General features: G+C 35.3%; 1 protein-coding gene across 1 annotated transcript in view; it reads left to right on the top strand.

Annotated features, from left to right (window-relative positions):
• The window catches only part of WRN (WRN RecQ like helicase), an 84,226-nt gene extending 72,991 nt beyond the window's left edge, over positions 1-11,235 (top strand). Inside the window, exons 31-34 of the mRNA XM_069485238.1 lie at positions 2,178-2,288; positions 4,575-4,737; positions 7,514-7,728; positions 10,807-11,235. Coding sequence (XP_069341339.1) covers positions 2,178-2,288; positions 4,575-4,737; positions 7,514-7,728; positions 10,807-10,926 — 609 coding nt within the window. The 3' untranslated portion in view covers positions 10,927-11,235. The remainder of the gene's footprint in view (positions 1-2,177; positions 2,289-4,574; positions 4,738-7,513; positions 7,729-10,806) is intronic.
• Positions 11,236-12,762: the final 1,527 nt, after the last annotated feature.

A 12,762-nucleotide genomic window follows, 5' to 3' on the forward strand; every position in this document is an offset into this window, starting at 1 on the left:
AGAGGAAACTGAAGGGGAGGACAAAAGATAAGTGCTCCAAAGGGTAGGGATGAAACCTTTGGGAACATTCCTGGTAGAGAATATAACTGATTTCTCTGATGAAGAATTATTCCTGTGTTATTCTGTAAATTGAAACCATTTATGAAAGAAATTAACAAACAGTAATTTATTAAGCCCCAGGTTTACTATTTATCAGTTTCATTAGCTTTTAACATATTTTTTAAAATTTTGAAGTAAAATTTAAATACCATCATAAATATTGGGAAATCCATACAGATTTTAGGATTTTTGGGACAAAAAGATGATGTCATCTATAGATGTCCAACTAAAGGGATTAGGAATATCCAAACTACTCAACAGAGTAATTCAAAGTAATCTGAAGATGACAGGGCCAGAATGTGAGGGTAGTGAGCAAAAATCTAACCAAATTATATTCTATGTGATGAAAGACTACCTGTACCCCATAAATATGTATAGATATTAACGTATCAAAAAAATTTAGGGATAGGCATGGGGGAGTTGGTGAATGTGTGAAGGTATTGATGAAACAAGACTGGCTGTGAAAGACAATTGTTGAAACCAGGTGGTACATGCGTGGCAGCTCATGTTACCATTCTCTTGACTTTTGAATATGTTTGATATTTCCCACAATAAAACTTTAAAAAATAAAAACAAAAAAAGACTTGAACAGAGAATAGTTAGTTATGGAAACATATGAATAAGAAAGGCATAAGGACAAAAGTAGGCAAAGCTTACTTAAGCACCATTCAGATGAGAAGACGTTTTGGCTACTTAGATTTAAATATTGTACTTTAATTGCCAAGGAGAATGCCTCAACCTACTTTTATAATTAAGAGATGAGTTAAGACACTATCAGAAGTTCCCTCGTTATATTCCAAGCTTGGTAGGACAGAACGCACTGCTTGGGCCAAGTGAAACTTTCCAGTTGTAACTGTATGCCTCAGTATAAATTACTGTATTTGCTTTCCAATATATATACTTATATTTATACAACACACACACATATACACGAGGGCTGTCCGGCCACTGTTCATGTAGCGAGAATGATTACTTGGCTGATACTTTCTGGACAGTCTTCTATATGGTTATGATTTGTTTCCTTATGATATGTTAGCAGAATTTGTGGTTATAGTACCTAAATTTGAGTATAGATTCAATTTATTCATTCATTCAATATTCACTTCTAGGGGATTAGGATACTAATTTAGAGTGGTTCTTATTATATTATAGTTCCTTTTTTTTTTTTTTCCCCCCTGAGAGACAGAGTTTGTCTCTGTCTGTCATTCAGGCTAGTGGCCCAATTAGAGCTCATCGTAACCTCAAATTCCTAGGCTCAAGTGATCTTCCAGCTTTGGCCTCCCAAGTAGCTGGGATGACAGCTGTAAGCCACAATGCCTGGCTAATTAAAGAAAATTATTTTTAGATACTGGGTCTTGCTATGTTGCCCAGGCTGGCCTCAAACTCCTGGCCATTGCTCCTGCTGTGGCCTCTCAAAGTGCTAGGGTTATAGGTATTCAAGCTATCGTGCCCAGCCTGTAGTTCCTTTTTTATTTCTTCTAATTAGCTAAAAAGAAGACTAGAAAATGTTTATTACAAATATTTTAATAAAAGTTTATGTTCTCTAGCATTATTCTTTTTAAATTAATATATTAAGAAATCCGGCTGGGCGTGGTGTCTCACACCTGTAATCCTAGCACTCTCGGAAGCCGAGGTGGGTGGATCGTTCGAGGTCAGGAGTTTGAGACCAGCCTGAGCAAGAGTGAGACCCCGTCTCTACTAAAAATAGAAAGAAATGATCTGGCCAACTAAAAATATATATAGAAAAAATTAGCTGGGCATAGTGGTGCATGCCTGTAGTCCCAGCTACCCGGGAGGCTGAGGCAGGAGGATCGCTTAAGCCCAGGAGTTTGAGGTTGCTGTGAGCAAGGCTGATGCCACGGCACTCACTGTAGTCCGGGCAACAGAGCGAGACTCTGTCTCAAAAAAAAAAAAAAAAAAAATTAAAATCCAACTTCTTTTTGAGCTCCTATAAAAAGGGAATTCTTTGTTACTGAGATTTTATGTATATTATCTTTTTCCCTAGTGGCTAAGGATCATATTTATACGCTATTATATTGATATTGTTGATCATTTGTGCTATATTTAAAATTCTATAGACAGATCTCTTTTCAAGTACCAAACCTCAAGAAGAACAGAAGAAAAAATATTCATTTGCACATTCTCTGAGGATCACTTATTCTTTATTCCAAGAAAAGAAGATGTCTGTGGTAAGTGTTACTTTCAAGTTACAGAGAATTTTTTTTTTTAGTTTATTTCTGCTTGTGTTTTACCAGCTTTTTAATATTAAAGCTGTAACTTGGGATCAATTTCTTCTAACCCTACAGTACATCTCATTTTATCTTTAAAACAGAATGTTGTTTCTTTTTTCTGTTAAGCCTACGTCTGTCAATTAAGTAATAGCAGTAAATATAGTTTGACCATGCTTATCTTATAGAGGCTGTGGCAGGGATACTATAAACACATTTATAGCTCAGGGATATTGCAGCAGCCATATTTTAAAACTTGATTTTTAAAAAACAGGACTAATAGTTAAAGAATTTAGTATGTTTCTTAACAGCACATAATCTTGAAGATACATTAAGTTGAAAAAAGATGCAAAACAGTCTTGAAAAACAAACACAAATATATATGTATGTGTGTATGCATGCTTATATATTCTCATCTTTATGCATATGTATAAAAAATATATACGGTTATCCTAAACACTGGGAGTAAGTTTTTAAGTAACTTGCTTTTCATCCTGTATCCTGTAGTACTATTTTTTTAACTGTGCCTGATACTCTGAATTACTATAAAAAAATGACCATATTTACGGCCGTTGAGGTTTTTCTGTATACAAAATAAAGAGTATATCTTAGTGGAATAGGGGCAGAATGAGCCATCCAGCTAAAGTTAACTAATTTGAATTCCCGTCCTCTGCGTTATTAAATTGATTTGTAACAGGTTTATGATCCCATACCGGCTTTTTCTGTTCTCCGTGCCTCCATCTACTATGCTACATTATACATTCTTTATTCAGATGAAGTTCAAAATAAATAAGAATAGAAAGGCCATAGCTTATCTTATTCACTGAATGTTCTAATTAGGTCATCAGATTTCTTAAAGTTCCTTTACAAAGGCCATTACCCAAGAAATCAGATAATTCCATAATACTATTTTTGAAAGGAAACATGATAAATAGCAATTTTAAGTTCAATTTCATATGTAAACAGTAACTTACATGTACATGTTAAATATGCCTGTATGTACATAATTTTACCATGCACATATGATCATTGAATACAGTTACTAAGAAAATTTGGTATTGGCTCCAAATTTTCTGAATAAAGTACATGCTAATACTCTAATGCTGTAATATGAGGTTTCATATGTTATATTGCATATTCATGCTTGAAGATGTGAAAAATGGTATATCTTCATTTGTGTCTTTTGGTATTATTTGGTTGTATTTTACTGTTAATATGATGGTGTAATTATCTGTACCTCCTGGGAGTCTGAGAGGATCTTGCCAGTTAACCATAAAATTAAACATGCCTAAGGACTAATTAATCAGGAGCAATAATCCAGTTAGTTAGAGGTAATTTGATGCCTGGTATCAAATAACCCTGACATTATGCACACATGGTGCACACTTTCTAGTAGAAAAGAGTAGACAGTTAATGAAAGTAATTTAAAACCTATCCTTGAAGGATGAAAATAAGGCCTTAAATACTATTCTGTGAAAGACTCAACATTCACACAAATACGGTCTAAATTCAGACTTTCAAAATGTAGTGGGAGAGAGAGTATCATGCAATAAGTTAAAACTGAGTTAAAAGAATGTTTTACCTAATACGTAAAATATATTTGGAGCCACATTTGTTTAAAAAGCTGTATAAATATGTAGCACTATCCTAAATTTAAACAATTCGTGTTAAGTTCAGTAGTGGGAAAATGGTGACAGCTCTTGTGAAATTGCAGTTATGAGCAGAGCCCATCTAAAAAACCTATTAAAATCTTGAAGAACCTTGTATAGAATGCTTCTGGAGTCTCCTGTTATCACTAAGCATTTTAGGATTTCCCTTCTTGGAAATTCATCTAAGCAAAGCACATGTCTTGTTCCAAATATATAGAATATTGGACTACAGTTTACTAGGTTTTCAAAAAGTTGTGACAGCTATTAGACTTGTATAGAATGACTTTTCTCTGCCACTAATTACTTTTTAATGTGAATAATTAGAGAAGGGTGAGGATTGAATTCTTAGCTAAAGCTGGGTGACTTTGTTTTATTCAGTGCAGTACGAGTAAGTATAAAAAGTAGATCCTTTGGAAGTTTATAATGTGTGGGTAAGTTTTAAAGAAATCATTAAAATGAAAAAAAATAAGTGAAGGTTTAGTTCATTGTTTATTTCTCAGTGAACATTGATGACCTACACATTTTGGATACGTGTTTCCTATGAAGTACAGTGGAAACTTTTAAAAACTGATTGGTTCTTTTGCTGTTCTTTCTCTAGAAAGACATAGCTGAGTTCAGGATTCTGCCTCTCGAAACAGTTGGCATGCATTTATCCCAAGCGGTGAAAGCTGGCTACCCCCTAGATTTGGAGAGAGCAGGACTGACTCCAGAGGTTCAGAAGATTATTGCTGATGTTATCCGAAACCCTCCCATCAACTCAGGTGATAAGCGCGGCCCTCCTCTGCAGCTTTAATGACTAGAGTCTTTGAACCCAGATAAAGTAAACAAGCATACGTTAATATTTTTCACTTCAAATTAATATTTTTCACTTCAACAGCGTTGACCCTTTATGCTATTATGCAAACTTTACTTTGGTAATGCTTTCTTATTGTTTGAGAAAAAAACAATCTTTCTTCCCATTAGCATTCAGAGGAAGCGATACCGAGAAGTTCTTTTTTTCCTTTACAACTTCCCCACCCATTCCAAAACACTGCACTTTAATTCTTTTCTAATTTTTACCCCATCGCTTGCCAAAAAAAAAAAAAAAAAAAAAAAAAAAAATCACGTTTTTTCCTCCACATTTATTCCCAGTGGCTTGCTGACTCTGGGTTTTCCCCTAAACCTTTCTGAGTCCTTGTCATTGGTTTCCCTTGAATAGCCTCTCTAATCAGCACAGTCAGTGGTATCAGTCACTATGACATGGAAGAGACAAAGCATGTGCTATAGGGTCCTTGCGGAAGGATTTTCTCTTGTCACTTTGCTGCAGAACCTCCTCAGCTGTGCTCATGCACATCAAGCCCCTTCGCTTGCCTTGCATAATTTAAGTTATGACCAGTTTTTTACAGAAGTAAAGATGAAGTACATTAGAGGATTTTCCCCCCAAATGTATAAATGCTAACTTGGTATCTTATAACTCAGTAAGTCTGATATATTTCTGTAGGCTGTTAGGATAGGGCAGGGGCCATTCAAAAAGCCTTATGTCCAAAGCTGCCGTGCAAATAATTATTTTTTGTTACCTCAAATTTTTTCCCACTTCGGAACTACTATATAATTTCCCCCAAGAATTGGGAAATAAGGGAATTAAGATCACTTTCTGAAAGCATAATCAATATTGTACGTAATTGATCAGAGCAAAAATAATCAAGTCACCTTAGAAGGCAGCATTGTTTCTAGGTTTCAGCAAGACTTGTCTGTAGGTCCAAAGGGTGAATGCCGCTGCTACTTCCGGTGATCTGCAGTGGAAGCCCAGGGCAGAGAGACACGGAGGCAGGTTTGGGTAGGGCTCATCTAAGTTCCAGGGAGGAGTGGTGGCCAGTGAGACTTCACGTATGTTAAGGGCCTGTTCATACGTTGTGTCAAGATCATTCTTATTAGAGAAGGACTCCCAACAACTAATTCTGCTTCTGTATCACTTCCTAGCTCTCTGGATATAATTTGGTTTCAATGTAGATCTGTATGTAGGGAAAGCATGCAGCAGTCATGCTAATCTGTGTCTTTATCTATGGGATACTTGGGAATTCGTAATTGTAAGTTAATAAACTGGCATTTTGTGAACTTGGTTACTGTGGATCTGCTAAGGTTAAATGAGGTTTCTAAATTTGAAAACCCGAGGGCCAAATCTTGGACTGTGGGATAAAACATCCAAGGTAATATAGTGAGTCATCTTGTTAGAAAACTAGCCAGCTCTCCTGGTCACATTCCAGTCTTCCTATTAATAACTCCAGAACTTAAGCCAGAGGGAGGAAAATAGTAATTACTTGGTAGGATTCAAATTAGGATTATATAAACTTCTGTTTCTCTAATGCAAAATTAGTGTTTCAGGGAAGCCAAAGACTCACATGCTTTCTTGATATTAATACTCGAATTCTTTTTTCCTTCATAAATGTATTATGTCTCAGAACTTAAATTTATGTCTTTATGGGATATTGAATAGGAGGCAACATTCTCTGAAAGTTTGTGCAGGTTTTTTTTTTTTCTGTTGATCATTATTTTTGCTGTCATTTGAGTGCCTTTTTTAATAGGTGCAGGTGATGGTAGCCTAGTCAGTAAGAGCAAAGGCTCTGGCAACAGAAAGATCCGTGTTCAGGTCTTGGTTCTACCATTGCTTTGCTCTGTGATCTTCGGCAATACCCAATTTCCCTAAGCCTCATCTCCAAAATCGGGAGAGAGAATATTGCCTCTCTTCTAGAATTCTGAGAAATACAGTTATGCATTCATCAAAACGATGGGGATACCTTCTGAGAAATGTGGTATTAGGCAGTTTCATCATTGTGTGAACGTCAAGCATTGCAGCTGAACGTGCGGTTGGAAGGAAGTGCTGAAACGTAAATAATGGTCTATCTGTAGGAGATTGCTATGTAATTTGTAGAAGATGTGAAGAGATAGAGTGACACAGTCTGAATTGGTTCTGTGGAGTTACAAAAAATTCAAATTTTTTCATTCTGAAAATAAGACATTTTTCCCAGAAACTTCATCTAGTTAATATGCATTATAAATAGTTGATGTCTTTTATTATGTAATAATAACTGAAAGGGTTCTTTTTATTAGTATCTTATTTAGCAAGTATGATTAGCTTCTATTTTAAGAGTAAGTTATTTTTACACTTGGTCTTAGCTGAAAGGCTGAGAAGCAATAAAAATAAATTATTTAAGAAAAAATTAATTTGTAGTTGATATTTGGAATTTAAAGCATGGTTTCCTTTAGAAACAATTCTGTGAATGGTTGTTTTGATTCTCAAGGCAGCCCACAAAAGACAGTTTGAAATATCCTAATACTATCCTGACTTTGGGTGTTGGAGGCCAGGGCTTCAGATAACAGGGGAGTGGAATTTTAACTCCATTTCCATTCTGTAGGGCTACGGGCATTTAAAAGGGAAAATTTTTCTTTGACAGTCTTCTTCCTTGCTTTCTGTGAAATATTTCACTATTATCCAGCTTATACATTTTCTAAAATTTTCTCCATAATTTATTTTAAAATCAAGTTTTTCATCTTTTACAGATATGAATAAAATAGAAATAATTAGAACATTAGTTCCTGAAAACATTGACACGTACCTTATCCACATGGCAATTGAGATCCTTAAAAATGATCGTGACAGCAGACTGTTATGCCAACCTTCGTGTGACTCCAACAAAAAGAGATGCTTCCCCAACTCTGAAGAGAGCTGTTCAAGGTCTAAGAGAAGCAAGGAAGAAGTAGGCATCAATACAAAGGTGTTAATTATGTGTGGAATTTTCATACAGTGTCATTTTGTTCAATTTGCATATCCTCATAGAATGCTATTTTTTTTTTTTAACTGTTACTAAGCTATTACTTTAACTACACATTAGCATTTTTGCTTTTTCCTTACTGAAATAACATCAGATGCCAACAAAAGAATTTGGTGTGGAATAGTAAGAATTTTCTTAAGCCCTGTTTTGTTTTGGGTTTTTTTTTGTTTTTTGTTTCTTTTTTGGCGTAGAGCTTGTTTGTTTTTTATTTATGACTAAGAAAATAGTGCATGATATAACTATTATCCATTCCATAAAAATTTTAAAGGTTCATGGAAAACATCTTGAAAATTTTTCATGGAAAGACGAAAGTCACAGCAATTCTGTAAGACTGACTTCCCGGAATGAGCCATTGCACCATCCAGAGGTGGAAGATTTACTTACAGATTCTCATTTACAGGTAACATTGATTTAAGGAAATAGTTTTCATGACAAATATATCAGAATTGATAACTAAATGTTTAGATTTATCTTGGTTATAGATGAAATTAAGTGTGAATGTAACATATATTTCTCTATTTGCTTATATATATGTGCATGTATAATCAAATGAGTTCGTGTTTTCTATTTGCAACTTAATGATCATAGCTTGATGATAGAATTTGGAGTATCAGAAAGATATGAAGAGCCCCTTAAAGTTTTGTTATGATTATTGGGAATTTTAATCTTCTACTGGTAAAGGAAATAGATTCTAAAAGGCATTGTTTCTATCAAGTGACTTAGACCTCATAATTAAGGTCTCCTTAGATACTTACTGTTTAGACTCAAAAGACACTCTCAAGGCTGGGCACGGTGGCTCACGCCTGTAATCCTAGCACTTTGGGAGGCTGAGGCGGGAGGATCGCTTGAGGTCAGCGCTTTGAGACCAGCCTGAGCAAGAGCGAGAGACCTAGTTTCTACAACAAATAGAAAAAATAGTTGGATATGGTGGCACACTCCTATAATCCCACCTGCTTGGGAGGCTGAGGCAGGAAGATTGGTTAAGCCCAGGAGTTTGAGGCTATGGTGAGCTACGGTGATACCACTGCACTCTACCCAGGGTGATAGAGGAAGACTCTGTCTCAAAAAAAAAAAAAAAAAAAAAAAGACACTCAAGGTTTAAGTAAGCATTTTCCCCCTTTTTTCAATAAAATAATTATCATTATGGGATAATGTTGATTATATTTTATAGAATTATAGATAAAAGACTTTAAATGATATTAGCTACCAATTAATGAGTATCAAGAATAAGTCAGGTTGTGTTATGATATTTTGCATATATCCTTATTTGAATTCCAGATAATTCAGTCATGTTATATACCATTAATCCCGTTTTCTGTGTGAAGACATTGAAGCTTACATAACATGCATAAGGTCATACATTTAGCGAGTGGCTCAATTAGAATTCAAACCTAGTTCTGCCTGGTTTCAAAGTCTGTGCTCACTCCATGCTATGAGGCTACAAAGAGACTTAGGGTTTTCCTTACTGCTTTATTATTACTGCTCAGATCTCTTACTCTGTCTTACCCTTTGGCCTTGTTACAAACCTAACTTGGTTCTTCGCTCTACATGTACTCGGGGGTTCAGACTCCATTTGCAAGGAACTATAGTTGTCAAAGGCCCCAGGGGATTTTGATAGTAAGATCTTTGGGGAGGAATAAATATTTCTGGGCCTGTTTTATCACTACCAAAATGCCTTTTCTCTATGCTACCTTGTACCCCTAAGATTTATTATTTCTAAGTCAAACATTATGGTATCTCACAGTGCACATAAATCTCATTCGTTCTCCGGGTTTACTCTTTCCTGCTTAGAAATGGGTATCCAAAAACAAAGTTGGTATCTTAGCCAATTTTTTCTTCAGTTTTTGCTGACATGTGAACAGCCCTTTTTTGTACACTGGATTTCTTTACTTAAGCTGGAATGACTAACAGTTTTTACCTTTTTTAAATATAAATTTTCACAGTCTTCTGTGAAAGACCTTTTGCATTTTTCCTACCCTTTACTGCTTCAAGGCTTTTAAACATAGCCAACATAATAAAACATAGCAAACAGCTGATGAACAATATATTAATATAGTCTTCATTCCTGAAGTAGAATAAATTATAGTTTTGGCTTTCAGGCTAACAGACACATTGTGACTTAGATGAGGCCGTCTTCTCATACAGTCTTTCAAATACTTCTGATATCCAAATCAACTGCCGGATTCCCAGGTGTACTCATGGTTTCTCTGTCATGCTATTAGGAGGATTTGGTATTCAAACTGAGATAACACAGATGTGTGCCATTTTAGGCTTATGGAACACTTAACTGCTTAAAATTGTTCTGTTTTTTTCATGTTCAGATGGTATAGTACACTAACTACTGCCTTTGTGTTAATTTTTTTTTTCCCCCAGGGACTTTTAACCTGTGATTTACAGGCCTTTTGGTACATGAGCTGTTAAAATTGTGTGCAGAGTGTTGTGCCTATGTATGTTTGTCTTTTTTCTGGGAAGTGAACCTGTAGTGAACAGATTCTCAAATGAGTCTATAAAAACTTTTTATTTTTTTGTTTTTTTTCGTTTATTCAGTTTTTGAGTGTCTGCTGTCTCAGCCACTCTACAGGGTGATGATGATTGGACCTCTCTTCTTGCCTACCATTGTAGATGTTATAAGTTATATTCTTTTTCACATGCCCGGTATAACTCTGTGTATACACACCGAGGCAGATACTTTGCTCAGAACAATAAATTTACCATTTTGGTCAACCCAAAGCGAACACATCATATGGATGTAGATGTGAAATAATGTCAAATTTTTTTACTTACTGTGAATGAGTGTCTAAGAATAAATGATAGGATGGCAAGTAATTGCCTGAAGAAATGATATAGTGATTTTGTTTCTCTTACATTTATTTGCTTTTTGACCCAGAAATAAAATTGTCACTGTTTTGTTTGGTGGGGGAGGAAAGGCTGGGTGTGTATTTAGGAACCTGTGTTTCTGCTTTGCAACTGATACATATTCTCAATAGTGCAAATATTTCTTTTTCTTTCTGTTTCCTATAGAATTCATCTGAAACCTTAAAGAGAAAATTACCTGAGTGGTTTTCCAAAGGAAATGAGACCTTAGCTGATACCAGCAAGAAAACAAAGGACAAAACAAAAAGGAAAGGTCTTTTTAGTTAACTTGGCAATTACGAAACCAATTCTGTGTGTCTTGCTGTATTATAAGAGGAGAACTGTATTTCTTTTCTGACCAGTGAGGAGTAATATTTCAGCTTAAAAATTGTTCTAATCACAACGTAAACCTCACCTATGCACTGGCATCTTAAGTCAGCCTTCTGCAGTTCATGTTAAGTATTTCTGTCTTGAGGGAGCCTGAGTGAGTGTATCATAGAACAGAGTAATAGATTTGCCTTAAGATTCCTTTAAGAAACTGTTACTGTCCTGTTTTCTACTCTACTGTATTACAATAGTATATTTGAAAAATGTAATGTGCTGGAATTTGATATAGGTAACAGGAGTATTATGTGGTAATTGTGTGATATAAAAATATTTATATATTGCCAAAATTTTATCTTGCAGATGTAAGAAGGCATAGTTCTTTTACAAATTACCTTTACTAGTTTTGGAAGTTCTTACGTGCATTGTTAAATGGTATAAGTTGACCAGACCCGTGAAAATGAAACATTTTGTGTTCCCTGGAAGTAGGGAAAAAGAGTATAAAAAGGATATGAGTTGTACTAGGCAGCTAATGCACTTTGTATTTTATACATGATTTCTATTATTTTTCAAATAATAAAACAATGTCATTCATACTGAACATTATAAAGATATATTTTAAACTTTCATTGACTGAATTAATTGCCTGACTGCCTTTACTTTTTGAGGACATCAGAATTGGATTCCAATCTTTCATCGGGCACATATGACTTAAAGCCCATACTCTGACAAAGAGTTGGGTAGACTGTTGTTTATATAACTTTAAGCAGTTCACCTACATTCCGAAGCTTTTGATTCACTTTTTTGTAAATAAAAAAACTTGTTAATAAAGAAGAAATATTTGTTGTGGAAGAACTAGAAAATCTAGAGAAGTGAAAAAAGGAAAGTAAAAATCACTCATAGTTCCACTGGTGGAACAGTCAACCCTTTCTGTGTATCCTACCAGACCTTTTTATATCCACTTGTTTTTTTGGTTTATTACATGAATAATACATAAATTAGTTTTCACTGTAAAACATTCCAACTATAAATAGAAAACTCTCCCATATTCTCATTTTTCTGCATCCCATTACCAGAAGGCAGCTCCTGTGAAATGTGATATATAGTCTAGTTTTTTCTGCATTTACATGCCTTTGCATATGTATCTACGGTACCATGTAAGTATTCTGTGTGATGAAGTCCCAAGTATGCAGAAAGCACTTTTTGCTCCATGCCAAAGTATGATGGTTGTCTCCAGGAAAAGCACTTGTTTGATTGTTAGACTTGGGAATTGAATTAGTTGTTTTTTTTTTTTTTTTCGCCAAATACCATTTTTACTAAAAAGAATGACTGACAGAAAACTATGGTTGGTTATTTGGTCTTGAGTGTTTGACAGACATTTTCTCAAAATTGATTAAAGTCAACCACTTGCTTCAAGGAAAACTGATGGTATTTGTTGCCAGTGATAAAATTTGAGATTTCTGGCAAAATTTTTAGTTTTGGAAAACTTGTGTCCCTCACTGGAAGCTTGACGGCTTCCCTTAACAAAGACTTTTGTTTGTTTGTTTTTTGAGACAGAGTCTTGTTCTGTTGCCTAAGCTAGAGTACAGTGGCATCATCACAGCTCACAGCAACCTCAAACTCCTGGGCTCAAGGGATTGTCCTGCCTCAGCCTCCCAAGTAGCTGGGACTACAGGCGTGTGCCACTGGGCCTGGCTTTTTTTCCCCCCCCTCTATTTTTAATAGATAGAGAGTCTTGCTCTTGTTCAGGGTGATCTTGAACTCCTGACCTGCAGTGATCCTCCTGCCTGGGCCTCCCAG

This window comes from Eulemur rufifrons, chromosome 12, assembly GCF_041146395.1.
Source record: "Eulemur rufifrons isolate Redbay chromosome 12, OSU_ERuf_1, whole genome shotgun sequence".
Taxonomy (NCBI): domain Eukaryota; kingdom Metazoa; phylum Chordata; class Mammalia; order Primates; family Lemuridae; genus Eulemur; species Eulemur rufifrons.